The sequence below is a fragment of the Sciurus carolinensis genome, chromosome 8 (assembly GCF_902686445.1).
Source record: "Sciurus carolinensis chromosome 8, mSciCar1.2, whole genome shotgun sequence".
NCBI lineage: Eukaryota > Metazoa > Chordata > Mammalia > Rodentia > Sciuridae > Sciurus > Sciurus carolinensis.
Genome location: NC_062220.1, coordinates 137,781,197 through 137,809,095, shown reverse-complemented (window position 1 = coordinate 137,809,095; position 27,899 = coordinate 137,781,197). Strand labels below are relative to the sequence as shown.

The 27,899-nt window shown below is 53.4% G+C and overlaps 1 protein-coding gene across 1 annotated transcript in view; it reads right to left on the bottom strand.

Annotated features, from left to right (window-relative positions):
* LOC124991529 (dynein axonemal heavy chain 10-like) overlaps positions 1-27,899 on the bottom strand; it is an 87,859-nt gene that overhangs the window by 59,396 nt on the left and 564 nt on the right. Inside the window, 21 exon segments of the mRNA XM_047562194.1 lie at positions 199-382; positions 474-743; positions 1,423-1,646; positions 3,103-3,336; positions 5,088-5,210; positions 6,436-6,669; positions 7,605-7,758; positions 9,632-9,843; positions 11,123-11,194; positions 11,196-11,233; positions 11,236-11,301; positions 12,148-12,250; positions 12,334-12,450; positions 15,448-15,606; positions 15,727-16,070; positions 16,073-16,202; positions 19,780-19,936; positions 23,691-23,898; positions 24,381-24,545; positions 26,711-26,862; positions 27,744-27,895. Of these exon segments, the coding sequence (XP_047418150.1) occupies positions 199-382; positions 474-743; positions 1,423-1,646; positions 3,103-3,336; positions 5,088-5,210; positions 6,436-6,669; positions 7,605-7,758; positions 9,632-9,843; positions 11,123-11,194; positions 11,196-11,233; positions 11,236-11,301; positions 12,148-12,250; positions 12,334-12,450; positions 15,448-15,606; positions 15,727-16,070; positions 16,073-16,202; positions 19,780-19,936; positions 23,691-23,898; positions 24,381-24,545; positions 26,711-26,862; positions 27,744-27,895 (3,498 nt within the window).

Sequence of the window (27,899 nt, the reverse complement as noted above, 5' to 3'; positions counted from 1 at the left end):
AAGCAGTCAGCGGGCGACTGGCCCCTGATGACATCCTGGTGGCTCCCCGGGCGGGCACCCCGGGCATGCCCACACCCCACAGTGACAACATGTCTCCGAGACGTGGACGCCAGGCCCCCTCCCCGCGTCCACCGCTGGACCACCGTGGTCTGCTGAAGGGAAAGGCAGGCCACGGGAGGCCCGCCGGCCGGCAGTCACCTGGGTGAGCGTCAGGTAGATGCGGTCGGTGAGGGGCGTGATGACCAGCCTCCCGTTGAGGCCCATGTACTCGTAGCCGTAGCTGAAGGTGCCCGTGCACTGGCGGATGTGCAGCTGGTCCGGCTCGCGGTCCCAGTAGAAGCGCAGCTGGCTCTCCCACTCGAACTCGCGGGCCTCCAGGATGCTGGGCGGGACAGGCGAGGGGCAGGAGGGTAGATGGTGGGCGCGGGCCAGGGAGGGACCGGGGGCGCCCGGGGCCCTGGCCAGGCACCCACCTGCCCCGGATGAAGGAGTCCACGATGTCCCTGGCGTGCACGTCGATGATGAGCACCGTGTTGTACTTCTTGCGGTCGTTCCTGCCCAGCGGCATGGTGATCCGCGTCACCAGCTCATCGATCTGCCGGTGCATCTTCCGGCCGTAGTTCTTCATGGCCTGCTTCTCCCCTTCCTGCACCTTGCGGAAGACGTCCTCCACCTCCCAGGTCCACCACACCTGGCTGGCCGCCAGCACCACCATGCCCTGGTACAGGAGCATCCAGTCCACCCTGCGGAGAGAGGACGCCCGTCGGCTGGCGCCCGCCCAGGCAGAAGCCCCAGGCAAGGAAAGGGAACGGGGCTCCTGCCAGAGGGCACAGGAAGTGCCAGGCCAAGACAGACCCGCCCGGAAAACCTCGGGGTTCCCGACGGCCGGGAAAGATGCAGAGCACTTTCAAAATAGTTCTTCAGAGGTTTTCCAAATCACTTGTGTTCTGGGTTTATTGCAAGAGATTTTTTCGTTGTAGTTTTTTAATTCCAGCAAGGAATTTAACAAACTCCGCCGGGGCCTGCGGCAGCCTCCTGGGTTCCAGCACCTGGCTCCTCCTCATCCGCCCGCAGAGTCACCCGGAAACGTGGGGAGAAGGGTGCTGGCCTTGCTTCTCCAAAAATGGCACCGTGGATACCAGTCACTGTGCACCTGTTGGCTGGCCCTCGCGGACCTGCCTCCGGGTCAGTGGACATGCGCGGGATGCACTGGAGGGCCACCCTGCCCGCTCAAGGGAGCCAACTGTGCAGCACACAGGAGTCGGGCGAGCGGGCCGTTAAACCGCTCCCACCGTCCCACCCTGAGGACGCTCTGGGCAGCACTGCCCACGGTGATGGTCTCCACGGCTTCGCGCTGGCCGATGAGCGAGGTCCATCACGGGGACCAGCACGCCCAAGAACGCGCCCGTGCGCACAACCCACCTGCTTCTGTCCTCGCAGTATCTGAAGATGGCCTCCTTGGTGATCAGCCTGTTGGTCCTCCTCATCTCGTTCAGCACGGCCGTCATCCAGTCCTCCACGCGGCCCTCGGCCCGGACGATCTTGCGGAACTCCATCACCTCGCCCTCGGCCGAGATCATGGCCGACACCAGCTTCTCGCCGTTCTCCCCGTCATGGAACCGCAGCAGGGCTATGTTGTCGTACATCTGCAACAGTGCGGAGGTGTCCCTGAGGCTGCAGCCTGCTCTGCACCCAGAGCCCCTCCGGTGCCCACAGAGCCACCGGGCACCCGCCCAGGCACCCGCCCGGGGCAGCGGCACAGCCCGGGGCGCCGGGAACCTTCAGCTCCCCCACGCTGGGTGGAGACCTGGGGGGATCTTCAGAAGAGGGAGCAAGAAGGCAGACTCTCCCTAGCACACGGGCTTTAGGGCACATCCGGGACCAGGAGTCCAGACACGGTGGGACAGGGGTCAAAGGCGGAGGCAGTGGGTACACATGGGACACGGCCAGCTGGGGAGCCAGAAGCCTGCAGAGACCTGGGGCGTCTGTGCAGCAGGGTCGCTCTGGGCAGCCTGGGATGAACCCCACGCTGGCTCTCCCGGGGGAACCTAAGGGCACGTTAAACCATTGGCATCTGGGGCCATTATCACGGCTATCCCTCCAAAGAAAACCCAGGAAAATGAGTCCTTTAGGGCCCAGGAGATTATTTTGCAAGTCACTCTGCAAACCAGAGGGAGAGGAGAGAGGGGCCAGGGCTTTAGAGAACAAAACCCCAGGCTTGCAGCGCAGGACTTCCTCTGCCCTTGTGGGAACAGCTGTCCCCAGCGGGAGGCTCACGCTACAAGAGGGGTGAAGGGCTGGCTCCTGGCTGCTCTCCTTGGAATAAGGGAATCTTCACACCACTGTTCTCAAAAGAAAAAAAACACCTGCCATTCAAGGCGGGTTCTCCAGCAGGATGGTCTTGCCCCGGGGACACCGGCTTTGCCTGCAGACATTCTGGGTCATCATTCACAGGGCCTCGAGGGAACAGGACACCTGCCTGCCAGGGAGCAACCCCCAGCCCAAAGTGCAGCTGAGGATCCGCCAGATTCAGAACTCCCAGGAGCTGCCCCCGGGACGGGGACGTGTTCCCTGCCCTTTCTGCCACTGTGGTTCTAGGACATCCCTGTGTGTAGAAGGGTAACAGGTCGTGGGGTGGAGTAACTCAGCACCGGGGCTGCCTAGGACGCAGAGGAAGAGCCAGGGACTAAGAGCGTGACCTCGCTCTCCGTACCCTGCACCAGAGACGCAGCAAGTGTGACTGCAGGTGACAAAGGCGGGGGTCCAGGCTACTCAGACAATGGCGAGAGAAGAGAAAATCACTGCCCAGAGAGGTCGAGTCGCTTGCCAAAGTCCACACAGCACGTAAGGGAAGAGCCCGGGAACTCTGGTTCCGGAGTCCGCGTGCTAAACCGCGGTTCTCCCTGGCCTGTTATCGCACCGCCGTGGTGTATTTTGGTGGTGCTGGTGGTTTTGTTTTAGTTTCTCAAAAAAGACAAGGTTCTGGACCCTGGGAAAGAGCGGGGACCCGCTGAGCCTGGTGAACGCAGACTGAGCCACGTCGTGGGTCGCGCACGTCGAGCGCAAACCCGGCGCCCGGCCCCCGCGGCGCCGCCCGGCCACCTTGATCATGTGCTCCTGGACGCAGAGCGGGTCGCTGTTGCCCAAGATGCTGAGCAGTTCGTCGTCGGAGATGAAGAAGAAGCGCGGGAAGGCGTTGCGCTTGGAGTCCAGGTAGTCGTTGAGGCTCTTCTGGCACCTCTCCAGGCCCTCGCTGATGTGCTCCAGCTCGCCCAGGCGGTTGGGGGCCTCGCAGCACCGCTTGATCACCGGGTCCTTCAGGGTCTCGCCCATGATCTGGAAGGGGCCCGAGGGAGCCGTCAGCCGGCAGGACCAGCCGCCAGCACCTCCAAGGCGCCCGTACCCCCGGGGGTCAGCTGCACGGCGGGTGCCCTGGGTCCCCCGCAGCAGGGCCCTGTGGATCAGAATGTCCCCCACGGCACCCGCCAGCAAGGGGGCAGGCGCCCTAGGCATCCCCTTTCCAAAGTCTGACAACACGGGAGACGAGTCGCTGGGGCGACTTCGATGATTCACGGACCGAAACCGTGGGAAGGGCGATGAAGCAAGCCCGGCACGTAGGAGGAACGGTCCTGCCTAGGCTACCTGTCCGCCTATCCCCCCCGACGGATGGGGGCGCCCGGGATGCACCCCGGGAAGGTGTTCAGTGGCTAAGACGGTTATCGTGGGGCCGAGGAGCACCTGCCCAGCATGCGGGAGGCCCGGGCTTGACCCCCAGCACTGAGTGACATAAAGTAAAAGTAGTTACTATCTTGGGTGAAAGGATTGCTGGTATTTTCTGTCTTTTCTTTCTGTTGTTCTTTATTTTTTTTTTTTTCCTTTGGTGGGGGACATTTAATTCTTATTTTTTTAGTTGTTGATGGACCTTTATTTTATTCATTTACTTATCTGCAGTGCTGAGACTCGAACCCAGCGCCTCACACATGCCAGACAAGCGCTCTGCCCCCGAGCTCCAGCCCCAGCCCTTTTTTACTCCTTTTCTTTTGCTTTCCCTGTAAATCCTTCTATAATGCATTTTCAGGCTTTAAAACAGTTTGTAACTCCAGTGGCTGAAGGAGATAAAACGCCAACTAGACACCTGTCTCCCGTAGTCGGGAACACGGTGGAGACGCTAGGCGGGATTTGAGGGCGGGTGGTCTGTGTCTAGATCGCCCAGCAGTGGCAGAGACCAGTGTGGCCTCGAAAGGACCTGATATGCGGCCACACTCTGGGCACGACTTGCTTCCTAACCACCTAGTGCAAGATGATTGGGTGACTGTGCAAACGGCACCGCGCACCAACCCGCACTTGGCGGAAGAAAGATTCTGCTCTAACGGTGCCGTTGCTGGAGACCCGTCAGCAAGCTGGCACCAGGCCCTCACGCTGGACCGCCACGCGGGGCCCTGGGAAGCTTTCTTCTGGCGCTCTCGTAACATGAAATGCTTTACATAAGATCAAAAGAAAGACCTAAGACGTAAAGTCGCCCAGGATGCCGTGGAAATCGTTGTCTGACCCTGCGCACACGGGAGAGGTCCAGCGGCCGGCCGCCCAGCTGAGGTCGGGGTGCTGTCGGAGCATCGGCAGGGACGTGCCGAGACCCCTCGGGGTGGGACCCAGGTCTGAGCAAGAAGCTCACCTGTGCTTCAGGGGCCCTAACACACAGCCTCAAGGTAATTACGTATTTTTAAATAATTTTGTGCAAAGCTTCACGGTGTGGAATTTTCCGTTCTTGGCATCGCATCAGGGCTCAAAAAGTCTTGGATTTTGGCTTTTCAGGTTAGGGGTATTGACTATTAGAGTTGCCCGCCCCTGAAGGTGAAGCAACCAAGAACAATACGTTTCCTACACTTCCAAACATTTTTTAAGTAAGCAAACATTGCTTCTATGGTAAAATGAAACACTAAAAAGTCGGTGTCATGGGCCAGCAGCCAAAAATCAACAGGAATTTTTTTAAGGTCCTGACAGAGAAAATGCAGAGGCCTCTACAGGAGAAATAGTACATGCAAATTAGAAGCAAAAGCCTCTCCCCTCTCCGCCCGCCCCTCACTTGCCCTTTTGAACACGCGGTCGATGTTGTCGAACTTTTTCGCCTCGTCTGGAAGTTGCGATCTTATGTCTCCACCAATAAAGATGCTCTCGAGATACATCCACTTCCTCTGAACCAACATCCAGATCTGCAAAAGAACAGCGTTGAGGTCAGCGGGGAGCGGAGGGACCAGGCACCGCGAGGAACGGTCGGCGAGATCCCACCCTCCCTGGGACGGTCCACGTCTGCTCAGTCAGGGACGTTGCCGGCCACAGAGCAGTGAGCAGGTGCGTGGCCACGTCCCCCTGAGCCGCAGCTTCCCTTCCACAGTTAACTGCAACTCAAAAGGACAGTCCTGCCCGGTCAGGGACTCTCACGTGGCTTTCATCATAGTGTCACAGCCGCTCTGTTGTACTAGTAGTTGTTGCGGTTAATCTCTGCACTTGACTGATAGGTTAAATTGTATGACGGCTAGGTATGTAGAGGAGAAACACAACACACGGGCTTCCGTACTATCTGCTTCGGGGGCCTCCTGGGAACATCTTGGGGATGTATTCCCTGGAGGATAAGGGGGGCACTACTGTGCAGGAATTCAGAAAAAAGCCTAACAAAATATTTTACAATAAACAGTCACATTCGAAAGCAAAAGAAAATCCTCCACGTCCATGCAGAACAGGGAGGAAACTTCAGCATGAGCAGCGTTTGGAACCCGTGACCCACAACAAACAAGGGCAGGGGGCAGGAGCCCATGCAAAAGGTGAGCCCCATGCCCTGTGCTCAGGTGCTGTCTCTAGACCCAGAGAACCGAAAACAGAGACTCCAAGAAGTGGCTGCACAGGGGGCTCTCGGCAGCCTAGCATCACACAAATATCCATCAGCCTGGATGGACAGACAAAATGTGGTCTCTTCATACAATGGAATACTACTCAGCCATAAAAAAGAACTGAGGGATTGGGCTGCAGCTCAGCCATAGAGCACCTACCCGTCTGTGCAAGGCCCTGAGTTCCATCCCTAGCACCTCAAAAAAAAAAAAAAAAAAAAGACTTAAAAATTAATATGTTTGTAATTTTCAATGTGCTAAAGGACGTGAAAGCATCCTTACAAAAAGAACAGGACAGTATTAAAGAAGAACAGGACCACGTTGAAAAAAAAATTAGGAATCTTAGAAATTAAAAATGCATTCATCAAAAATAAAAACTCAGATAAACTCCTCCATGGAGAAGTTAGGAGTGCCTAGAAGTGCGCTCCTCCCCCAAATAAATCAAGACAAGAAGTATAAAAGAGGATCATTCATTTTAAAGTGCAATATTCTCATATACAGGTCCCTTTCTGCTGTGAACTGACCCTGCTCCTTCTTTTGACTTAGTGCTCACCTCAATGACTTCCCCTATTAGAGAAAGCGTTTTTTCCCATTTGTGAACTGTCTGCAGAAACGGGCCCACGAATCTGCTTCCCGAGATGCTCTGCAGGTTGACCGTGTTGTCGTCGAGAGTCTGGATGATCTCGTCCACGGACCCCAGGATGTAGCCCCGCTCCTGGGTGCCTTTGTAATACTTCATCACGTTGAATTTCATGTTTTCCCAGGTGTCCAGGATGTCCTTCACAGCCTGGCCAGGAAATTTGGCAAAAGGCTCATAAGTTGAAAAAGCAGAACCCAACCCAGCAATGACCTCTTCAGCTTCCTTGGATCAGCACCTCAACTGGGCTCATGGAGCAACTGTGTAAAACGTCAAGACCGGACCATGGTAGCAACTTTCACCACTGTCAAGCACGTTGCAGGCATGACCTTGGTGGGTCCTTGGCGCGACCTACCGTGGCAGGGGTCATCACCAGAGACTCGGGCTCGGGCAGGCACGGCAGCCTGCCAAGATCACGCCCGGTTCACTCAGCCGCGGAGCCCAGAACCTGACTTCTGGTGACTTCTGGAGCCCAGAGCCTGACTTCCACAGTCCACCTCGGAGCCTGCGAGGGGATGGGGTCCTGCCCTGTGCTGACCCTACTGCCCAGCCAGAAAATCAAAGGACTGAACAACATGCCCACGAGCACTCCATCTTCAAAAAAAACCTGTGTACGACGTGTGTCTGTGTACATGTGCGTATTTATAACATGAACCAACGTCTACTGTGTGCATGTACGTACACATGTACGTGTGAGTGGTGGGTGTGTACATCTTGACGTGTGTGTGTGCTTACATAGAAACGTGTGTGTCCGTGTGATGTGTGTGTGCAGACCTGCGTGGGCATGCGTGCAGTATGGTACATGGCGCGTGCGTGGGAACACCCGCGTGCACGCAGGTTTAAGGTGGGAAGAACGTTCACTAAAAGTTCAGAGATAATTGCTCGGCCGGCAAGATTGTGAGTGATCTGGTTCTTTTTTGAATCTGCTCAAGAACGTCCACTGGAAATAAGTGGGAAGGGAAATGACGGAGGCGGGGAAAGGATGGAGAGTCTGTTTCTAGAACAGATCATTCTGAGTTGCTCAGATGCCTCCCGGGGCCCGGCAGCCTCCCCTCAGCTCCAGGCCGCCCCGACCGCGGCCCTACCTTCTCGATGGCCACCTCCTTGACCGCCGCCGTGACAATCTCATTGAGCACATCCGTGTGCTTGTCCAGCTCCATAGCAAACATGTTTTCTAAGGTGAACGTGTCGGTCATTTCAAAGACGACGCCCGTTTTTTCCATGAGCTCTTTCCAGTGCCTGCAACGCACATCATGTCAAGACCTTGACGCTGCAGAATTCAGTGCCGGACCCCCGCGTTCCCCCTGGAGTCGAGGACAAAGCCTATCCCGAAAGGTCTCGTGAGGACCTTCTGCAACATGCGGACGTTGCTGGACTCACACCCCACGTTGGAGTTTCCCAGAGCCCACTGTCCGTGAGGCCGGGATCCCACGCCCAGCCAGACACGCCTCCCTCGTCTCCGAGGTTGTCGGAAAACACACCACTATTGGTTTTGCAAAACTGCTTCTGCCTCTGTCTCTGGACGGGGTCTCGGCCTCCGCTGAGTCCTTCGGTCCTTTGGCCAACCCAGGGTGGACTCTGAGCCCTGTGCGCAGAGGTTTATGGAGCGCGGAGTCTGCCCAGGCAGCGGGGCTCCCGGCCCGGAACCGAGACCGGTGGTCAACAGCAAGCAGTCCACCCGTGAACCAGCGCGTGGCAGATGGTCACAAGTGCACCCACGGGAGCCAGGTGACCCGGCGGGGGCTGCCCAGGCCGCACCCAGCAGGTCGCTTGGAGTGACCCAGAGCGCGCAGCATGGCGGAGGGAGGGAGAGGCCCCTGCTGGACAAGACCCCATGGCCAGCCAGGGCGCAGCCAGCTCAGGGCCAGTCCGGCCTGTGTAAGGTCCCCCTTCGGCTGGGCCTGCCCGCGCCTGTGACTCCGTTTACGAGATGTGGTGAGGCGGCCGGGCCAGCACCAGCCCGCCTGTTATAAAAACCAGAGGCCAGGGAGGAGGGTCGCCTCTGTCCCCACTCCCCCACCTCGCCCAGGAATGGACGCAGCCGGGCACCGCGACCCGGCGGCGGGTTAGGGGGTCCGAAGACTCCACATCACATGACGCCGCGCATCACCCAGGCACCAGATGACCCTGTCACACCAAGGGGCCAGTCTCGGCTGGCGTGGCCGTGTCTGAACCGCCAGTTCAAGGTCACCTTCCAGTCTCCCTGTGCGCGCGGGCCAGGCGACAGGTTTAGGCTAAAAATTTTAAAACTATTTTCATTTAAAAAACTCCTGTCTGTTTCTGGAAGGTGCTTTTAGCTGTCCATTCACCGTGGTGACGTGAGTTCATTTAAGTGAAAAAGAAATGAAAGGACGGAAAGAAAAACATCAACCCAGGACAGCACCCGTGACACTCCAGTGACACCCCGGGAAACCCCTGGCGTGGCAGCCTGGTGCTGGACCAGCTAGAAAACGCGGTTTCCAGCCTCCTGGGTGAGAACAGCCTGTGGGCACAGGTGGGCGCAGAGCCATGTCCCCTGGGTCCGGGCTGCCGCTCTTGCCTAGTTGGATACAGGGTCCCACTAAGTTGCTCAGGGTCTCACTAAGTTGCTGAGGCTGGCCTCAACCTTGCGATCCTCCTGCCTCAGTCTCCTGAGTTGCTTCAGTGTATTTTTTTTAAAAGATGAACTATCTCACCAATAAAGGTTTTGTATTGGTTACACGTTTGAAGTGATGGTTTGGATATCTTAATTAAAATGTATCTTTAAAATTAATTTCATTTGTTTCTTCTCATTCATTCTTTTAAGGTAGGCCTAGAAAATTGGGAATTACCTGGGTGAGTCCTGTTATTTTTCTGCTGGGTGGAGCTGACCAAGGCTCCTTGCTTTGTTTGTTTTTTTTTTAAGCCTCTGAATGAAGCCATCGCAAGGCTCTACACTGACGGGGATTAGTCTTCTAAAAAGACCTTGGCGTTGACAACTTGATAGAAACAACATGGCAGACCTACCTCTCAGGTATTTACACCCCACGTCACGGCTGAAACCCGTTCTCCACCATAGGATCTAAGCAGGGACACGTTCTGCACTAAAACCCCTTCCAGGCCTTCCTGTGGACGAACAGGAGACAACACAAACCTGTCCCTCAGTGCCTCATGCTTCAGGTCCAGAAGTAAAGGAATCGACTCTTTGAAGGCCTTCATCCTCGCTTCCAAGTGGAAGGCCACCGTCAAGGTGCGGATGTGCCGCGGCAGCTTCCGGAGAGCCTTTAGGAACCCGTCGATCCCCTCCTGGAGAAACTGCACGTTCAAGTTGATCCACAGGGTCTGAGACCACTCTTCTTTGGCCACCTGGAAACGTGCAGGAAAGCAGCCTTCAGCCAGACCCTCCGGGAAAGCCGAGGTCGCCTGCGGCGGGGTGGGGGTCCCAGCTGCGTCACGCTCCGCTCTCCTCAGGCAGCGACACCGCGGGCCCAGAGCCACCTCGCGTGCCCAGGACCCAGAACAAAACCCAGAGGATTCCCGTTGTCCTCAGCCCTCCCCCGGCGAGGGTCCGTCTCAGGACACACGCGCCTCCCGTCCTGAAGACCAGCGAGAGGCGGGCAGGGTGGCTCAGGGGTAGAGCCCGGCCCTGGGGTGCTCAGGCCCTGGGGGCCCCAGCACCGAGAAGAAAGGACGAAAGAGAGGACGGGGCCCTGGTCCGAGTGACTGTCCCAGAACCCCCAGACCGAGCTGAGATGGGGACAGGAAGGGTCTGCGCTTGGATGTCGTGGAGAGAAGACGGTCGTCTCCCGAGGCTGAATGGAGAAGCACTTTCTTGCACGAATAAATTTACCCCGTGGGCCGTCCGCCTTTGCCGCCCTCCCATCTCGGCGGGACGAGATCCTTGGAGCCGGGACGTATCTGGCGGGAAACTGTGTGCGTGGATGACGTGGACTTGGGGCCTCCGCCATCTCTGCGGGTCACCTGGCCGTGCGGGTCACTGGGGAAACTGAGGCAACCCCGCCTCCCTCCAGAAGCACCTCTGCACGCATGCTCTGCCTCCCCGGTGACGACGGGCGACCCCGTTGTGCCCAGTCGGAGGCCACCTCTTGGGCCCCACCTCTTCCGCCAACTCCCCAAGGCTGCTGGACACCACCAAGCAGTCCTCCCTGCTCCCCTCTCCTCCCTCGGCCGGCTCTCCTGAGGACCGTGCCTGTCCACCACGACCTGGTGCCATAATTTATCTGACCTTATGCTAAAAGCTGGTCCTGACCCCACATGCCCTGCCTCCCTGCTTCTCGGCCTCCTGACAGCTGACCTGCTTGCAAAAGCCGTCTGTGCTGGGCATCCCTAACCCCGCCTCCCCGTCTCTCTGTTTTTCATACTTGGCCCAGAAACACCCAGTCCCAGAGCTGCAGAGAGGCCCAGGAGAGAGGCAGGCGCTGCCCGGGTGCCCAGAGAACGGTCACTTGGGGGCTCGCTGACAGAGTATCACCCTGGGGGGCAGCAGGACCGCTCCTCTCGTCCAGCGACGGCCAGGACAAAAGTGACCCCATCCCACCTGAATGCAGCTGGCCGCCTCGAGTCCGTCCCCAAGGCCCCAGGCACGTTCCCGGCGAGGGAGACCGAGCCTTGGGAGGACGCCTACCTTCAGCCCCTGGTAGAGGTCGTAAATCATCCTGAGCCCGCTCAGCTCCTTCTGCACCTTGAGCAGCTCCGGGGTACATGGTGATGGGAAGGTCGAAGAGTTTCTCGGCGTGGCCAGCTCCTGGCGGCCCTTCTCGTGCTTGGCCATCTCCTTTTCAAAGAGGCCCAGGAGTTCCACGCCTAGGAAGCAAACGCGTGGATACGCAAGGGGGGACACTCGAAGGGAGACAAAATGGAAGCAGAAGCCACCAGCGACGGGCGCCTGCTGTCCTTTTGCCCTCGGAGCCTCGTGGGAAGAGAAATTCAGAATGAGCGGAGTTCACTGTGGCGTCCAGGAGGCCCATTCCATCCGCCAGCTCCTCGGCCAGGAAATTCTAACCCTTGCACCCCGGGCATGCCAGAAACGAGGTGGCCACAAGCAGGTCTGAGCTGTCCCCACCACGGCCCTCTGCGACCCGCCTCAACCCTACTGAGCAGCCCATCAGTAACCACCCAACCCCACGCCACCTTTCCCAGAGGCCTTTTCCACAGCCCCAGACAGATGAGAACTGTTTCTTTTGACTCCCTGGTGGTCTTTGGTCTGTGACAGTCTCATGGGATTCATCAAATTCTGCTTAGAATAAGAACATTCGTATCTCCACCCAATCGCCCTTTGGGCCAACGGTACTTGAAGGGCGGAGATCAGGTACAGCATGGTCAAGGGTCTCAGTCCAAACAGTGAATGCAAGGGGGGAAGAGCAGCAAGGACCCTGGAAGGACGTGAGGTGACATCCAGCAAGTCAGACGCTGCAGCCAGAATCCGTGCACCCCTCTAGGAGCAGACCCGGCTCCCCAGCTCTTTTCTCAGAGTCTCACCTGGTGAGCCTTCGATATTCAATGCATTGACTTAGTCCAGTTTTTCACATATGAAAAACCATCCAGGAAAAAAGTATTTGAGGGACAACTAGATACCTAAGTCATGGCACAAGTACCACTTGCCACACAACAGACCCAACTGGCTCAGCACACCCAGGTGGACGATCCTACCTTTGTCAAGGTCTTCACCAACGGAACCAGGGCCTTCGCTGTAAAAGCGTCTCGCAAAGTCCTCTATCTGGGATCTGAAGTTCATTATTTCGCTCCGAGTAATCTGAGAAAGGCGAGGTTACATTCACTCAGCCCAATGAACGTTCTTCCCCAATATCTTTACGCAGAGTAAGATGTGACAGGTACCTCGGTGAACGTCCTCTTTATACCCCCGAGAGCGTGTTCCACATTCACTGAGTCGTTGAAGAGATTGACCCACATGCTCTCGATGTTGTCCACCAGTTCCTTCTCTGCATCAGAAGGCTAATTAAACCAAAGAAAGAGCAAACAATAAACCACCAGCTATTTGGAACTGAAGTGTCTAGTCAAAGCTATTTCTAAGGACTTCTGCTTCTGGTATCACCAGCCTAGGTCATTTGAACCAACCAAAAGAGCTGGTTGGAATATTAAAGTTATGCTTTTGTAAGTAAAATGAAATCAGGACAAAATCATTTTGAAAAATAGATTGTTGGGTGTGTAATCCCAGCTACTCTGGAGGCTGAGGTAGGAGGATCACAAGTTTGAGGCCGGGGGGCGGGGGCACAATTCAACAAGACTCTGTCTCAAAGTAAAAATAAAATAAAATAAAAAAATGGCCGGGGTTGTAGCTCCGTGGTGGAGTGCCCCTGAGTTTAGTCCCTAGTACCAAAGAAAGACACAAATAAATAAATGGACAGGAAGAGGTAACACAGAGATAAGGCCTTCATAAAATGAAGCCCAGCTTCAAATAAACTTAGTCTTTGATTAGAATAAGATCATCTTGGGTTGCAATGCACCTAGTTAAGCTGTCTTTCAGAAGCAAAAAATAAATCTCCTCTGATGAAATATAACTTTGTCTAAAACCTCCAATTCTCTCTGCAATTTATCACATACCATGTCCAGAACTCATCAGAAATACCAAGCTTAAATTAAAAGGGGCTTAAAATGAAACAAAGAGACTCACAAGCCACATAAACAGACCATGATCAGACACAGGATTGAAAATAATTTTATAAAAGGGAGTGCAGCAAACTGAAGGCAAAGTCGAGAATTTGGGCACAGAATGGTAATTTCATTTTAAATGGAAATCCTTGAACTGATCATAATGACACCTGAGACGAAGAGCTGAAGGGCAGACGAACCAGCAACTCCTCAGACACCGCCGGACACAAACAGCGTGGACTAAAGGGGAGGTGAGAGCGTTCAGAACAGAGCACAGGAAGAAAAGGCAGAAACGAAGACGGGACACGGCGGAGGCCCCGGAGCACGGGAAGAAGGGCGAGAACCCAGAGAAAGGCGCTCCTCTTCTGAAACTAGACAAAAGCATCCACCTGCAAAGTTTGAAGGTTCCACGAAGCCCAATCAGGATTTAAAAACAAAAAGCCTGGTCACATCACATTACAATTTCTCTGAAAACCAAACACAGAAAAAGATTTTAAAGCAGACAAGGAAAATGCATTGGAGTGGATGAACTTCAAAGGCAGCAACAAGGTGGACCCATGACATCGCAGGCCCAACGATGGGAGCCGGAGGAGGATGGAATGGTCTCCCACACAGAGAGGACCAAGGAAGCGAACGTTGTTTCAAAACGACTCTTAAACTGTCTCTAGGGTGTGGAGCAACCGGAACTCTGATATGTGCTGGTGCGAATGTAAATTGGTACCAGCACTTTGGAAAACTGGCAGAAAACAGGTGAGCCAAATGTGCATTCCCAATAACCCAGCAATTCCCTGTCCAGGCTCACAGCTGGTGGAACTGATGTACATACAAGAGCATGCAAATGAGGTCACAGCAGCAATGCTCATAATATCCCCACGATCTCTAGTGGTACATTCATGCAGTGGAATATTACACAGCAAAGACAATGAACCACCTCCTGTTATGTGCAGTGAGAATGGGGGAATCTTGGAAATATAAACATGAGTGAAAAAGACACCAAAGAGCAGGTGCTTCACCATTTAATTTACACAGAGCTCAAAAACACAAATAAATCTCTACTGTTAGAGATCCAGCAGACGCTTCCTTTTCGAGGGGATACTGCCTGGGAGGGAGGCTGGGAGGGGCTCATGGGGTTTTGGACACGTTGCCTTCTTAACCTGGGTACTGACCACAGGGCCGCTTGCTGTGAAGACTCATCAGGTTTCACGCCCGAGGTTTGTACAACCCTCCCCAGGTGTGTTACGTGCCCACACAGGCTCAGATTAAAAGCCTGGTGATCTGGTGAGTCTGATGGTCAAAAAAGTGGGAAGAAAATTGAAACAGCCCATACCAGACTGGACACGAAGTGTCACCGCAGGCCGGCAGCTGCCGCAGAGCAAATGAGAGACTACAAACACGCTTACAAAACAAATTTGAAAATTTTGATGAAATGGCACAATTCTTTTAAAAAAAAAAACTTCCAATAAAAGATCAAGAAGAAAAATGAAACCTGGAGAGTCCTGTAACCACTTTTAGAAACTGAATCAGGAATCAGGCATCTTCACAAACACAGAAGCCCGTGCGCAGGCACGGCCTCCAGCTCGGGCCACAGAGCTCCAGTCTCTCTCGCAGTGCAGTGGACGGGCCAAAAGTCCAGGGTCCTCAGAATGCTCAGAGCACAAAATCTCATACGCAATTTCAGGAAGAGCCCAGAACCCCCCGAACTCATCCACGGGCGTCGAAAGGCACCCACATTTAACAACCCTAACAAAGAAAGGCTGAGTGATCATGTACTGGTCTCACCTCCCCCACCTCTCATTTCTACACGAGAGCCTTTTATTAAGGAAACTAACACTGGAAAAAAAAAAAAAAAAGGAAAGAAAATGAAAGAAGAAAGGAAAAAAGAATTGAAATGCTGTCCAACTATAGGTTGGTATATAAAACCGCCACATATGCTGTGTGAGGTCAAGAAATAACCTCTAGCCGGGCACAGTAGCACACACCTGTAATCCCGGAGACAGGAGGCTGAGGCAGGAGGATCACCAGTTCAAAGCCAGCCTCAGCAACTTAGAGAGACCCTAAGAAAGTTGATGAGACCCTCAAAATAAAATTTTTAAAAAGGGCTGGGAGTGTTGCTCAGTGGTTAGGCGCCCCTGGGTTCAATCCCAGGTACCAAAAAAAAAGAAATAACCTCCAAGCGTAAGTCATCCTCGATATCTACAGGGTTGCTTGGCACTGAAGATGTATTACTTAGTCATCTACGTGGGAACAAATCAGTGGCAGTGTAGCTGAGAAGGGGTTCTGAAAAGGGTCCCAGGAGCCAGCCCAACTGCAAAACGTGTGAGAAAACAGCCGCTGACTTACGAAGATTTTATACATGGCCAGGGTCCGGTAGCGCTCCTGGACGTCTTTGTACCTTAGTTCCATGACTAAAGATTTACTTTTAATTTCCGCAATTGTTGCAAGAACGAACTTGAGTTCCTCAAGGGTGCTGGGGCTCTTCTTAAGGTTTTTGGACAGGGACTACGAGAGAAAGAAAGTTCCAAGGACACCGAACAACCAACCGGAAGAGCAGGAACGGTGCCCAGAGCAGCCGGCCCCCACCAAGCGCCAATCCCAGGGAGGCAGCGCCGCAGAGGGTACCTCTATCTCCTCCTGGAGACTCTCCAGCTCCTCCTTAGCCGACTCGTTGAGAAGCCTCCCCAGCGAGAACACCCAGGACTTGGCGTTTTCCTGCACCGTGCTGGCCAGCGGCCCCAGCTGCAGCCGGATGCAGTGCTCATCCTTGACCAGGGGGTGGCGCATCACGTCGCCGGCGATCTTGGAGTAGAACTGCAGCTTCTCATCGTAGGCCACACAAGGAGGTTTCTTGGCTGCAAATTTCTCCATCACAATAGCTTTGTCCAGTTTCCAGAGGGGGCGATAGCGCTTCCACCTCTGCAGGTACTTCATGAGATTGACCAGCAGCCTGTGGACATTTTGGGGATCATGACAGCTTGCTCGATTATCTGCGGGTTCAGGCAGATGTCATTGTGGAAGCTTATTATAACAACTTCTTCTTCCTCCCCCTTCTGGGGCGGGCACTCTATGCAGCTGCCGTTCATCCATCGCACAAAATTCTGGCAAGATCAGAACCGGGGGAAAGACAAGATTTTAGTATCTGCTCCTCCTCCCATGGACAGGTTTGGTGTTCAGGAAGAAGTCTTGCTACTAATGGAAAATCACTTTATTATTAATAAGTTTGCCAGATTGCAAAAATTCCCACCACCCTTTGTTTCTCTCATCAAAAAAAGAGTCCGCTTCCCCATCCCGAGTCAGCCCTTGTGACTCCACTTACTCAGCCACAAGGGGCAGAAGGGGCAAGACCCAGGCAGGGACTCAAGCCCTGCAGCCCATTCTCTCCTCTTCTGCAAACTTTGGGACAAGGGGCCAGTCCCAAGCCAGACATGGGAGAACCCAGGCAACCTGCCCACAGCCCACCCGTCATCACAGCTGGAGTGGCCCCCAAGTGACAGACATAGCCAAGAGTCTATAAGTGAGCATGGTCAAGGCCAGAAGGTACACTCAACAGAACCCAGCCCAGGAACCTGGAGCTACATGGTTACTGTCTTTAACCTCTAAGACCTGGAGTGGCTTATGGGCGATAAGAGCTAACTGGAGAAGGAATGAACGTGACAACTTCTGCTTCCATATTTACAGATGAAGAAACACAAGGCAGTCATGCAAATGGACCGCCCACATCCCAGAACAGATCTGCTGATGTGGCATCTTTCTGTTCTGTTCCTCTGCTTCAAGACAAGGTCTTGATATGTGTTGCCCAGGCTGGCCTCAAACTCCTGGGATCCCCAGAGCCTGCCCACCACCCCCAGCTTCCCATGTCGCTGGGGCTGCCGGTGTACAAGACTCCCTTTTCTTTTAATCAAATGTAATTCATAACAGCAAGCCAGGAATGCATCACACCTACCATCCCAATCCACAGTCACCCCATCTGCCAAATAGGGTCCCAGCAGTCACTGCTTCTATTGCCACTGTGACTTGCAGCAACACAGGCTCCTGCTTGCCATGACCAAGCCAGGCTTCCTCCACATGTGACCCCTGGACCCTCCCAGCAGCCTCAAGGACGTGCAGCATCATGAATTCAACATAACACATGGGGCTAATGAGGAAGAAAGGTGAGCCGACAGGAAACGACGTGATTGACAGCCATAATGTTTGACAGAACATCGCTGCAACTAATTTATGCCTTGGAAAGGGGTCTCTTTCCCTAAAAAGACTCAGTGATGTAACATCAAAATACTAGGAAAACTTGTTCAACGGAGGCTTACTAAATGATTAGCACAGATTGTAAAATATGTGCAATTTATTCATTCATTTCCAAGCACAGTGAAATGAAATGCTCCGTTTATGGTATGTAGATTTATCTTCATTCTTAAAAATGCCTGAAACACACCTCACAGAAGAGGAAATATGATTTCAAACAAATATATGAAAAATATGTTCAACATCTCTAGCAATTAGAGAAATGCAAATTAAAACTACTCTAAGATTTCCTCTCACCTCAGTCAGAATGGCAATTATCAAATACAGGTAACAACAAATGTTGGTGAGGACGTGGGAAAAGGCACACTCACACATCGCTGGTGGGACTGTAAATTGGTGTAACCACTCTGGAAAGCAGTATGGAGATTCCTCAGAAAACTTGATATAGAACCACCATTTGACCCAGCTATATCCTGGGTTTATACCCAAAGGACTTAAAATCAGCATAGTACAGGGACACAACCACATCAGTGTTTATAGCAGCTCAATTCACAATAGCTCAGCTATGGAACCACCCTAGATGCCCTTCAATGGATGAATGGATAAAGAAAATGTGACACACATACACAATGGAATATTACTCAGTCATAGAGAAGAATGAAATGATGGCATTTGCAGGTAAGCGGATGGAACTGGAAATTACCATGCTCAGTGAAATAAGCCAATCCCCAAAAGCTAAAGGTCGAATGTTCTCTCTGATATGTGGGTGCTAACTCACAATAAGGGGGAGGGAAGAACAGAAGCTCATTGAATTAGACGAGGGGAATGAAGGGAAGCGGGTGACGGGGTAGGAAGGACAACAGAATGAATCAGACATTATCACCCACGTGCATATGTGATTTCGTGACTGGTGAGATTCTACATCATGTACAACCACAAGGATGGAAGCTAAACTCCATGCATGTATGATATGCCGAAATATGCTCACAGCCACGTATATCCCCAAAGAACAAATGTTTTAAAATAGTTACCTAAAAAGCAAACAAACAAAAACTGCCTGAAACACCCGCCGGGCGGAGTAAACCCAGCAAGGGGAAAGGGACGGCGGCAGCCCCAGCCCGCCAGCGGCCTGTCTTCCCACTGTGGGAAACGCGGACTCCGGCTGTTTGCAACAGACACTGGTCCAACAAGCGTCCACCGAAAGCCAAGCCCGTCCCAGACGCTCTTCTTCGTGTCGGGGAATCAAAGGTGACGGAGACCCTCGGGGCCACGTTGGCCTGGAAAGGCCCGGGCGTTGAGCAGACAGGGAGCCGGCATGCAGTCCAGGCCAGGGGCAGCTCGGCTGCGCAGGAACTGAGGTTAGAAAGGCGGCAGATGCAGATGGCCAGGCCCTCGGCCACCTAAGGGAGGCGGCTGGAGTGTATTCTAAGTGTCATTAAAAGCCGCTGGGTTGGCGAGGATGTGGGGAGAAAGGTACACTCATACATTGCTGGTAGGGCTACAAATTAGTGCAGCCACTCTGGAAAGCAGTGTAGAGATTCCTTAGAAAACTTGGAATGGACCCGCCATTTGACCCAGCTATCCCACTCCTTGGCCTATACCCAAAGGACTTAAAATCAGCATACTACAGAGATACAGCCACATCAATGTTCATAGCTGCTCAATTCATAATAGCCAGATTGTGGAACCAACCTAGATGCCCTTCAATTGATGAATGGATAAAGAAACTGTGGTACATATATACAATGGAATATTACTCAGCCATAAAGAATGATAAAATTATGGCATTTGCAGGCAAATGGATGAAATTGGAGAATATCATGCTAAGTGAGATAAGCCAATCTCAAAAAACCAAAGGACGAATGATCTCACTGATAAGTGGATGATGACATGTAATGGGGGGTGGGAGGGGTTAGTGTTAGGGTTAGAGTTAGGGTTAGGGAGGGGGGCAATAATTGAGGAAGGAGGGAATATATAGAGGGAAAAGAGGTTGGGAGGGGTGGGGGAAGGGAAAAAATAACAGAATGAATCAAACAACATTACCCTATGTAAATTTATGATTACACAAATGGTATGCCTTTACTCTATGTACAGAGAAACAACATGCATCCCATTTGTTTACAATTTAAAAAAAAGAAAAAATTTAAAAAAGAAAACAATAAAATAAAAAGGACTGGGGATGTAACTCAGTGGTTGAGAAACCTTAGTTTCAACCCCCATACCACAGAAAAATAAAGTTAAAAATTAAAAATTAAAATTAAAAAAAAAAAAAAAGCCACTGGGAGGTTCCATCCCAGGGATGGCGGGAAATGGCCTGCATCTCAGAGGGCTCTACAGAGGGGGAGCTGGGAGGAGATGGACAGAGGCAGAGCCCGCGTCCTCCGCCTCCAGGTGACCCGCCCTCCACAGCGGGCCGACCTGGGCTCCCGCCCTTACCTTGGTGATCTCCACGCAGTTGCGGACGCAGTTCACACACAGCTTGTCAATCTCGTTGGCATTGGGGTGAAGGATGATCTCAGGAGCCGTCAGGATGGTCTCCGCTTGGAACAGAGGGACGCTTCCGAGGACTAAAGAATTAAAAGACTGCAGATTCCTAAGAGGGGCGAGGGGAGAAGACTCAGAGCCCACGGGGTGAAACGCACCCCACGCCCGAGCCAACGGAGGCACAGGGGTCGGGCTGCAAGGCCCCCACGAGGACGCTCCCTGCAGAGCGGGAACACAGAGACGGGGGCAGGGCCCTGCGCGTCCCTTTCCATCCTGACTTAGGTGGATGGTGCCCTACTGGTTGTGGAAAGTCGGATGCTCCTTGGTGGGAAATGACAGGAAGGACCTCCAACGCGCCCAGCCAGGGTCAGGTGGAGCCCACACTCCCGCCCTCACCCCGTCTGCCACCGCACTGCCCTTCCTGGGGTCACACACAACTGACATGCCAGGATGGAACGCTTCTTCAGCCTCCAAATCTGCTTCCCCTCTTCCCCTGGCCAAGCCAGTAACCCACACAGCAGCCGCAGAGATTTTTAAAAGACCTTCTCTCTCTGTCTCTGTCTCTCTCCAGAGAAAACCCTCCAGAACCCTCAGACCTGGATTGTGGCTTTCCAGACTGACTGATTCAGCCCCTCCTGCCTCTCGCTTTGTCCCACCCCATCCCCCCCACTGGCCTTTGGGCTCCCCCGTTCCAGCCTGCTCCCTGACCTCGGGCCCAGGCTGACACGTGGCTTCTCCGTGGCCCTTCTGACCACCCAAATACAGCAGCCCTAGAATGTTATTCTGCTGTGTGTCTTCCTCAGAGAGCACCTCACGCGTTCCCTGCGTCTTGCCTCTCCCCTCTGCGAGGATGGAGAAGCTCCATGAGGACAGGGCCTCATCTGTGACCAGGACACGGTCCAGCATCTGGCACACGCCAGGCTCTAATAAGCCTTCAATGAATAAATGAGTGAATGGATGGGTGGATGGATGGGTGGATGGATGGATGGATGAATGGATGGGTGGATGGATGGATGGATGGATGGATGGATGGATGGATGAATGGATAAATGGATGGATGGATGGATGGATGGATGGATGGATGGATGGATAAATGGATGGATGGATGGATGGATGGATGGATGGATGGATGGGTGATGGATGGATGGATGGATGAATGGATGGGTGGATGGATGGGTGGATGGATGGGTGGATGGATGGATGGATGGATGAATGGATGGGTGGATGGATAATGGATGGATGGATGGATGGATGGATGGATGGATGGATTGATAAATGGATGGATGGATGGATGGATGGGTGAATGGATGGATGGGTGGATGGATGAATGGGTGGATGGATGAATGGGTGGATGGATGAATGGATGGATGAATGGATGGATGGATGAATAAATGGATGGATGGATGGATGGATGGATGGATGGATGGGTGAATGGGTGGATAAATGGATGGATGGATGGATAAAGGATGGATGGATGGATGGATGGATGAATGGGTGAATGGATGGATAAATGGATGAATGGATGGATGGATAAATGGATGGATAGATAAAAGGATGGATGGATGGATAAATCAATGGACAGATGGATGGATGGATAGATGGATGGCTAAATGGATGGATAGGTCAACGTACTTACATATGTATAGATGGATAGATGGATGGATGGATAAATATATTTATGTATGTATATATGGATGGATGGATGGATAAATGGATGGATATATAAATGTATGTAAGTATGTATGTATAGATGGATGAATGGATAGGTAAATGTATTTATGTATGAATGGACAGATGGATGGATGGATGTATGGATAGATAAATGTATTTATGCATTTATGGATGCATGGATGGACAAATGGATGGATGGCTAGATGGATGGATATATAAATGTATGTAAGTATGTATGTATGGATGGATGGATGGACGGATAGATAAATGTATTTATGCACTTATGGGTGGATGGATAAATGAAAGAATGGATGCATGGATGGAAAGGAAACATAGCATAGTAGAAATGCAAACACTGTAGAAGGCAGTTCTATATAAGGGGCTGTTTAGGAGTCTAAGAAGCAACAATAAAGCATAAATGGAGTACATAGAAAACAGATTTACTGACAGGATCAACTTAGGGAAGTTTGTCGAATGGGGTCCAGAACACAAAGCCAAAGGTCTTTCTTGCATTAATGTGTTATCTCAAAGCGGATTTAGCAGCTCGCAGACACTTAACTGCAGGAGGAGGCGAGGCTGTAGGCAAAGGTAAATAAATGATTGCCTTGGACTCCGTGGCCGTGGTTGGCTTGACGGCTGCATCCGGGGGCCTTCCCAGGGGAAGGTGTAGGACATGCCCGTTTGCAGGCGCCTGCTTTTAATGAGGCCGATCCTGGGCCTGGCATGGAATTGATGAGTTCCATAGCTTTGGATTTAGATGCCTGCCAGCCTTGGGTGAAGGAGATACTGGTGCAGCTAAAGGGCCTTGAGGCGCCAGCGGCCGGGAGCAGGAAGAATCACTGCGCAGGTGATAAGGCGGGAGGCCAAGCGCCCACAGTGTCCTTTGTCTTTATTTCTTAATACTATTTTTTCAGCCTTTTATTTCCAACCGACCCACACCCCGAGTCGGTTACTGATTCCCTCCCTGTGCAAGTCTTGGAGAAAGGAGACCCTAAAATCAGTGGAGTAGAACAAGAAAGGAAAACAATGCTAATCAGAGACACTTGTGGTGTGGCATTAGACAGCCTGGGTTCAAATCCCGGCCCCTTCTCTTCCTCACTGCTTGACCCTGGGCAAGTCACTTGGCCTCCCAATATTCCATGTCCTCATCTATAAAATGGGGATGAGAACTGTAAAAAGCAAAGTGCAGGTGAGCTTTCCTGCCTGTGAACTTTAAAAATAGATGTGAGCAGAGTCAAGAATGAGACTAAGGGGCTGGGGTTGTAGCTCAGTGGTGGAGCACTTGCCTAGCACATGTGAGGCACTGGGTTCAATCCTCAGCACCACATAAAAATAAATTAAATTAAATAAAGGTATTGTGTCCATCTACAACAAAAAAATATTTTAAAAAAAGAATGGAACTAAGAAAGAAAATCATAAATACCTGTACACTAGCTACATTAGGCTACCAATCTGGTCCTAAGCTTCCTACCAGCCAAGGAGAAAAGGGAAAGTGATGGAGCCAACAACTCATCGCGTCCAAGCCATTTATAAACAAAACAAAAATGGAAGAGAAAAAGGAAAAAGAAAAACACCCTTTCAGGAAGCAAAGGTCAAACAGGAAACCACGGGTCCTTCACAGAGAAAACTGTGTGGAGGGGACACCACCCTGACGATGTGACCTTGACAGTCACGTGCTGAAGTTCACAGGCCGGTTTCTAGAATGACCCTAAGTGGCCAGCTTGGCACACCAGGCAGTGTGTGGGCCGCCACCGCGGTGACATCCAGGTGCTCGGCACCAGTTGGCCACAGCTGACCCGCAGGGCATGAGGTGGAAAAGGGGCAGTGGTTGCCCAGTGGAGGCCAGCCTGCACGGGCGGCCCTCGACACGCGTGGCCACAGGTGCAGCCGCAGTTCACTTTAGACCGGCGGGAAGGTGGAGTGGGCCAGTGGTCCCTCGACCGGTCTCTCTTGGAAACACTGGGCGACAGGACGCTCTGCTGCCAGCTGTACGGCTTCCGACCTTGTGAAGGTCGAGAGGCCTACGGAGGACGCGAGCCAAAGGGAAGGTCACCCTCCCTCCTCAGGGCCTTTTGGCCAGGAGCAGCCTCCAGTCCAGCTGGCGCCCGCCCTGCCCCTGCCAGGTCCCTCCAACGGGCAGCTTTGAACCCGGGGACGCGGTTTGCAGAGCGTGCGTGGAGACGGGGACTTACTTCAGGATGAGCCTGATCAGGGCTTCGTAGATCCTGTTCTCCCAGTACTCATAGTAGGAGGCCAGCTTGGGAGCCTTGCCCGTGTTGGTGTGGACGACCAGGCCCTCGACCTTGGTCAGCAGGGGCCCGATGGCCAGGTACCACCGGACCATGTGGTCGACGTCTCTGGCCCTTTCCAGCTCGATGTGCTCAAAGAACTCCTTCACACCTGGGAGGGAGACCCCGTCACGGCCGCCCAGCACTCGGGGAAGGGAAGGGGTCAGCGCCCGAGTCCAGACAGGCCCCGAGCAAAAGATCCACGCCGCCGCCACAACGCAGGTCCCACGTGTGCGGGAGCGCCAGGCACCGCGGGCGGCTCTGGTGTCCTCGGGTGACCTGGCTTTTTTTGAACCCCTTGTCGACTGGCCAGAGACCACTTAGAATACCCATGGACAGGCACAGGTGAGTCCGCAGGAGCACAGGCTACCTACGGTCACCAAGTCACGGACAAGGGCACTACTGATTTCCGGACTTTAGGCTTTGTGGGACTACTTGTCCACACATGAATCACAGCGAAAGCAGGACACCACTGGGCTCCTCCAGGTAAGCGCGTGGGACCCCGAGGCAGGCCTGGGTCCGCTCACAGAACAGACCCGCGTTACCTGCCCGACAGGTTCATCCCACCGCTGAGAACCAAGAAGCCAGGCCCACCTGGGAGGTCTTCGTCACTCTTCGGCGCCGGGTATTTGAAGAGGTTCACGGACTCTATGTGTGCCAGCCGGGAGGAGATGTCGTCGGAGTTCTTGTGAATCTGGTGGACCAGAGACTCGAACTTCCCGATGGCCTGTTTGCACCGGCCGATGTAGTCAGCAATGCCTTCGCAGGGACAAAGAAACGTTTGGCCTCTAGCCCTGCCGGTCACCTCTCGCCCACCAACGAGGGACTGTGACGTGCGCGCTGATACCCGGCCACAAGAAAGACCTGCTTGGGACAGCTCCTGGGGCCTGCGAGGGGGCAGAGATCCACTCGGCCCCCTGAGGTGGCCGGACAAGGAGGTCTGTGCCCAGAATCAACGGAGACCCTCCAGACGGCTTTACTCCACTTATTTTCTATTAGACATGAATTAACTTCATTTATATTTACACGTGGATGCGCTCAGCACTTTGCAGGGACATCACGGCCAGGCCTGCCCTGCTCTTGGCACAGCTGAGTCTCTTCCATGGAGAGAAGGCCCAGGTGGGGCCCGGTGTCCCCACCGCCCACTCCGCGGTCCTGCCTGAGCTCACGAAGCTCAGCAGAGGGACAGTGAACGGTAAACTCTGAGGCCGGCACTTAGGATCACACCCCAGAACCCCAGAACCCCAAAACTTCCAAAACGATCGCAGGTGGCACTGGTAAGCACGGAACTGTTATGCTGTAGGGAAAAAATGGAAGAAGAACTTTGAGATCTGAGGCCCGAGGGTGACTCTCGGGTGCGATACCAAAAACACGATCCCTCGAAGGGAAATGGATGCATCGGACTTCATCAAATTTTAAACTTCGGCTCCACAAAGGACCGGATGGAGAGAATAGAAGAAGACGGGTTGGGGGGCAGGAAGTAAGTGCAAAGCGCACATCCCGCTGGGAGAGGCACAGAACTCTCGGGACCCCACAGAGGATCCTGGGGAGCTGGGTGCCCAGCTTCCAACGGGGACAGCAAAACCAACCGGGAGGAAAGCAGAGGCTCTCACGAGCAGACAGTCCACAAAGGACACACAGACGGCAGACAGGCACAGGGACAGCCGCTCAACCCACCGCACGGCAGAAATGCCAAGCCCGGCCACAGGAGGCCGCAGGACCCGGATCGGGTGGACCAGGGCGGGCGAGACGGCGCCCCTGCCAGCCACCGTGGAGAGGGGGCTCCGGGACAGCATGGGGCACTATCAGGAAAGGTACCCAGCCACAGCTGCGCCCCACCCGGCCACCGACGCGCGTTTAGCTGGAGAAGGAAGGTTTCTGTCGCACAAAAGCCTGTGCAGTCACACGCCTGGTGGCTTTTGTGCCCAACAGCCCAAAGGGAAGCAAACCACCGGGGTCCTTCAGAGGAACAGACCGGGATCGGGCCGTAGCCCAACACGGCGGGCCAGAAGGAGGACAGGCAGTGGGCACGACACCCAGGCGGGGTCCCCCGGGCGTGGCTGCACAGGAGAGCCACCCGGACAGGGCTGTGTGGTTGCATTTCTATCACACTCTTGACAAACAAAACGACAGCCGTGCGGAGGATCAGGGCCCGCGGCGTGGAGGAGCGGGCGGGCGGAGGGACCTGGGTCCCACTCCAGTGGCCGGGTGGGAATGTCCAGGCCCCAGAGCGTATCAAAGCCCACGTCTGGGGTGAGGTATTTTGATTCTGCAGGAGGCCACCTCTGGGGCTGGCTAGGGCTCAGGGGGGGAGCGCCGGCCTAGCACGTGTGAGGCCCTGGGTTCCAGCCTCAGCACCACGGGTAAATACATAAATGAAATACAGGCCCATAAATAACTAGAAGAAGAAAAGCAACCTCTGGGCGGAACCAGGTCAAGGGTCCCAGGACCTCTCTGTGTTAATTCTTACAATCAAAGCGAATCTATGATTCTCTCCCAATTTTGGCTTTATTTTTAAAGTAGAGGTTGCCAGGCTGGGGTCGTGGCTCAGTGGTAGAGCCCTCGCCAAGCACACGGGAGGCCCTGGGTTCCATCCCCAGCACCACATAAAAGAAAAAAACAACTAAATAAACAAAATAAAAGTACTGTATCCATCCACAACTAAAAATGCCTTTTTAAAAAAGTAAAGGTCGCCTTATTTTCAGAGGTGAGAGGTCAGTGGATCCCATTTTAACTTCATTCCCAGGGGATTCATTCCAAGTTCCACAAAGAGACTTCTTTTTTTTTTTTTTTTCCATTAACCCTCAAAAGCTATTTAACTGTATCTATAAACATGGAAAAGTCACAATTCCACTCAAACGATCTGAGAGAATTATTTTTACATCCCAAAGTGGAAAGGGCAGTGAAGAGCTGAGCCCCGTTACCTAGTGAGTTCCAGTTCAGCCTCTTGTAGCCAGATCTGAACACCCGGACCAGCTCCTGCGAGTGGTCGTCCAGGAGCGCGGCCTCCGCCTCGTTCAGGGTTCCCAGGAGCACGTGGTAGTGGTCCAGCATGCGCTGGATCCCGTCCGTGTACCTGCGAGTTCCAGAACAGTCAGGGACGCCCAGGAGAAGCTGAATAGCCCAACCACCAGCCACCAAGACCAGGAACCAGTGTCTCTGATCCAGAGACCCACAGAGGACCGGGGCTGTCCCTCAGCATCCGAGCCCTTGCCTAGCGGGGACAAGGCCCTGGGTACAACCCAGGGTGGGGGCAGAAAAGAGCCAGAGAAACTCAAAACAATCCCACTAATTTTACTGACTTTTTAAACTAGTGGTTGCTTTTCCTTAAAAAGTGTTATTTGCATGAACATGTAACCGTTCTTTCTAGATGGGGGAGTAAATTCATACTTTAAACACTTCCTAGTTTTGGTTTTGAGGTGGCCGCTGGGGTCTGGATCTAAGAATGGCCAGAGGTGGGAGGCAAAGCAGGAATGTTCAGAGGGGACAGAATCAGGAGTCATCAGAGCTGCAGCCCCTCACTGAATGGACCAGTGGGCGGCACCTGTAGGCAGGCAGGGCATGGCAGGAGGAAGGTCACTGGAGGTGCCCGAGGGGACTAGGTCCCGTCCCTGGCCCCTCAAGCACTCTCTCTGCTTCCTGGTTGCCATGAGCTTTCCTCTACCCCACCCTTCCGCCATGATGTTCTGCCTCACTCGGGCCCAGAGCAACGGAGCCATGGACCCTGCGCTGAGCCTCTGAAACCATGAGCCCAGAAGATATTTTCTCTCCTCTACACGGTTCCGGTCGTGTATTTGGTCACAGTAATGAAAAGCTGAGTATCACGGCGGTCGATGTTGAGAGTCACAAAACCCATAACAGTGGAAGTTGGAGGGGAGGGGGTCCTAGGTAGTTTTTCAGAGTATAAAGGGGTCTTGAGACCAAGGAGTTCGCGGAAGATTTAAGAGAATTGTTTACCTAAGAAATTTGTCCTCCTGGAGAGCGACGTTTCTGGCCAGTTCCGGGACAGGGAACCCCAGCTGTTCCAGGTACTTGGTTTCATGAATAATCTCCTTGAGGGCTGGAGAGAAGTTGATTGCAAACACAGCCCCCTTTTCCAGCGTGGCTACCTCC